At 31.0% G+C, this 3,897-nt stretch overlaps 1 protein-coding gene across 1 annotated transcript in view; it reads right to left on the reverse strand.

Annotated features, from left to right (window-relative positions):
• Positions 1-2,969: 2,969 nt before the first annotated feature.
• Positions 2,970-3,897, reverse strand: part of LOC108747857 (LON peptidase N-terminal domain and RING finger protein 3) — a 41,998-nt gene continuing 41,070 nt past the window's right edge. The window contains exon 9 of the mRNA XM_018485738.1: positions 2,970-3,663. Within this exon, the coding sequence (XP_018341240.1) occupies positions 3,301-3,663 (363 nt within the window). The 3' untranslated portion in view covers positions 2,970-3,300. The remainder of the gene's footprint in view (positions 3,664-3,897) is intronic.

Genomic DNA, 3,897 nt, shown 5'->3' on the forward strand with positions numbered 1-3,897 from the left:
GCTCGACATCGAATGTGTTACTGTTGTCATGTTCGATATTATACGTATGTTATGATCGACGTCTTATATTGCGTAATTCTTAAATTATTGTTATTTGTGACATTTAATTTTGTATGATTATTATTTCCTATCTCTCCCGTTCTCTGACTCTCCTTGCTCATGTGAATCACCCACCTATTGCATAGTAGTCGGTTTCGCCCGTCGCTAGAGAAAGTCCTATATGAGAAATCTTTGATCTGATCCTAATTGCAAAAGAATATCGACCTTCGAGTTATTGGTAACGTCGAACAAGAGTGGCACGCTCTCTCTAGTGCTCAACAATAATTGAGTGGTCACTTGGAGATTTGTTTTAATATTTCTGTTAGAGCAGTGGAGACTGTATTCTTTCTTGGTATTCTTCTTTTTTAGTTATGACACCTTTCTGTAGGCACATATTTGTAACAGAACATCGTTAATTTGAATTCATATAAGATTTTTATCGAATTCGACTTATAATAACTTTTAATTTAACTATATTAACTTTTTTTTTACTTGGTTATTTTAGTGAAATATTTTTAACATATAGTATATGATTTGTTTTATTCGACAAAATACAACAGACGTCTTAGAAGATTTCAAATAGTGAGATAGTTTAACAATGTCTGACGACTATGGACTGTTATCATCATATTCACTGGAAGAGGACTCAATACCAAGGTTAAAACGTTTGTCTATATTTAATTAAATTATAATATATATTTACACACGAATAATTTGTGTTGACTTACATTGGGTTTTCTTTTGTTTCCTCATATTTATATTGTTTTTCTTTTTTCTTATTGATAATCTGTAAAATAAAATTAAATATTATGATTACAAATTGTCTATATATAATTTCTTTTATTTTATTATTTATATAAGTATTACAATTAAAGTCTATTTATCTGGTCAAATTGTTAATTATTCATTAGTGACTCGAAGATGTTCTTACCTCTCAACTCTCCATAATTCTATTGTAATCCACAAAGTATACCATCGACTTCTGAGCAGAGATATCCTTCGAAAAGAACGTATCCCTTTTTTAAAATTGACAAGTCGGTTATTATTTTTTATGTTTCCAGAAGAACGTATTTCTCTTCAAAAATTTACAGACCGATTATTATCTTCCATGTTATTCAGAATAATACATCTCTGCTCAATATTAAACGATTAAACAAGACCTACCAAGATAATACAGATAAAATAATATAATAATAAAAAACAAAAATAATAAAAAAGAATAAATGCAAAATGTTATTCATGTAAACAATAACGTACCTTGGCCGATGAAACATACCACACTCACGCAAGATAAGTTTATATATCGCACAATTTTCAATTTATCAATAGATATAGCGCAACATGTACTCCTATTAACTTTATTGTAATAGATATGTGTATAATTTCATTGCGTGTACATCATTCTGCTATATCTTCAATTTTGACGCTAGGATTTCATTCAGACGTTAATATGACAACGTGAGTGTTGTCTAGTAGTGCACGGTAAAAATTTCCGTGATTATTACGTATGCACAGTGTGTGCAAAATAGATTTGTTTACTTTATATCGTTATTTCCTGTTATGTAAAAATGCGCAGTAAAGCGTAAAAAATCGAGCGCGTAAAGGATGTTATAAGTATAGAGGCGTTTGTAATTATTTTTCAAAAATGATACTTTGGACAATAACTTTATATTTGATTCGGTTGAATTCCTATATAATTGAATTGATTCTTAAAATAATTTTTAATTTTATCATTAAAAAAAATCTAAACTTAGAAAAAGAAGTTAAGTGGTAGGGATATATAAATAAATAATTTTCAAAAATGTTTTTTATTATAATTATGAAGTACTCTTAAAATTATTTAACTTTTATTTCAAACATTTTTTATCTCTTAGTTTCGATAATATTTGCTTTGAAAGAAAAGATTTTTTTTTTTAAAAGTATTTTACTCCTTAAAAGTGAGGACACGTATAAAAAAATGCGTGTCATTTATTTGTCTAAAAAACAACGTACTCAAAGCTCATCAAAATCAGAGGAGAACTGTTGGGTCCCTTTCCTTGTAAGTTAAACTAATAATAATTAATTATCACTTCGCAGTTTAGCCGGATCCATTTCTTTTCGTTACTTCATCGATAAGGCGCCCAACAGAAGATAACGAGCACGAGATGTAAGGTGCTCGAATTAAAACTTAACTTACTCGGAAACGTCTGGAAATGTGCCTCATCGATTTCAATAAGTATCGAATATGCTATAGAACTGTTAAAAAATAATAGAAACATTCAAAGGTTATCAAAATCAGAAAAGATACTTCCAAACTTTCCTTGCTAGATCTAAAATGAGAGAGAAGGAGCCGCTCGAAACTTCTTCGAACGAAATCAAAGGATAAGTGTGTTCGCTGATCGATCGACTCAATGTTCATTCGAGGCGTTCTAAGATTTCACGCATCTCATAGATGTTTTGTACGTTAAATAGAGTCGAAAGGTCAATCGTTCATCGCGAGAGCGACGGATGAGAGATCGACGTAGAAAAGATTCGATAATTAAATTAGTAGCTTAAAAAGTAAACGACAGAAATGCCCTCCTGTGACATGGCTGTAGAGAAATGTCATGTCTCCCATCAGAATGCGATAAGATCGTAAATATAGGCTTAGTAAATGCAACATTCAAGACTTGCACTCTGTGAAAAAAGATATTATGTCTTAATAGAGATGTGCGAAGTATGGATCGATTTAAATCGAATTAAGATTCAATTCTATTCAAATCTGAGTCTTTATGATTCAAATTCAACTAAAAAATTTCGAATCTAAGAGGTTCAAATACAAATCACATACACTTATCGACAATCTTATAAAACCATATTTTTTGCTACTAAGTAAAACAGAAAGAAAATTTTTTTATTATCTATATATTAATATTTAGTCTAATAATATATTGTTAATTAAAAGCCACGTTTTAACAATTCCATTTGATTCAGGAGAAATTTTGTCAATTTGGATCGATTTGAGTCCAAATAAAGAAATAAAATTCGATTTAATGTAAAAATCTTGATTTGCACATCTCTATGTCTTGATTGATTCTATCGAATGATATATCCAACTTTGCTCGCCAAATTAGAGAATTATTTAATAAATTTTATAGCTTTTGAATTTTTTTTCACTTAAGATTGCTGTTTCTTACTACTTGAAACTTCTTCGCAGAATGCGAGATACAGGATTCGCGATCCTATTTCCAGGCCACAGAATAGCATTGGTGCTTCTAAAGTATCGCGATACTTCGTTGCTTTCTATGATTGCTGAATGACCGACATTGCTGTCTCTGTAATTGCTCTTCCGTCTCTACAGATGCTTGATGATGTCGTCGTTTGCTCGGAAGGGGCAGCCGCGATTGTCAGTTGTCTTTGCTCCATGTGATCAAGAGTTTTCTCAATGGCTCGTAGCCGTTTTTCCAAACTAGTAGTGCCCAAAATACCCACCTGCAGTTGCGGTCCTAATGGCAAAATTGCAAGTAACCACCATGTCCATGATGGACCGTCCGGTAAACGTGGCCAATCCTCTTCCACGTCAGGCATGCGTCCGAACACTCGTTGAATCTCGGACTTCTGAGAGATCGACACTGTGTCCCACCATCTTCGGCCTTTTGCTCGTACCTGTGAAATTAAGGAGATAAGTAAATTGTCAAAAAATTGATTCTATTTTTATTATTGTCATACAAAATGTTTCTTATTTCCTCTCTTTAGCCAATTAATATTACAAATAAGAATATTAATTTAAAAAATAAAAAAGAATAAAAAAATAAATAAATAATTAAAACAAAAAATTAGCATAATTAAGATAACGCTATAATCTTTTATTATCAAACAAATATACGTGCTAAAAATTGT

The sequence above is a fragment of the Trachymyrmex septentrionalis genome, unplaced genomic scaffold, assembly GCF_001594115.1.
Source record: "Trachymyrmex septentrionalis isolate Tsep2-gDNA-1 unplaced genomic scaffold, Tsep1.0 scaffold20, whole genome shotgun sequence".
Lineage (NCBI taxonomy): Eukaryota > Metazoa > Arthropoda > Insecta > Hymenoptera > Formicidae > Trachymyrmex > Trachymyrmex septentrionalis.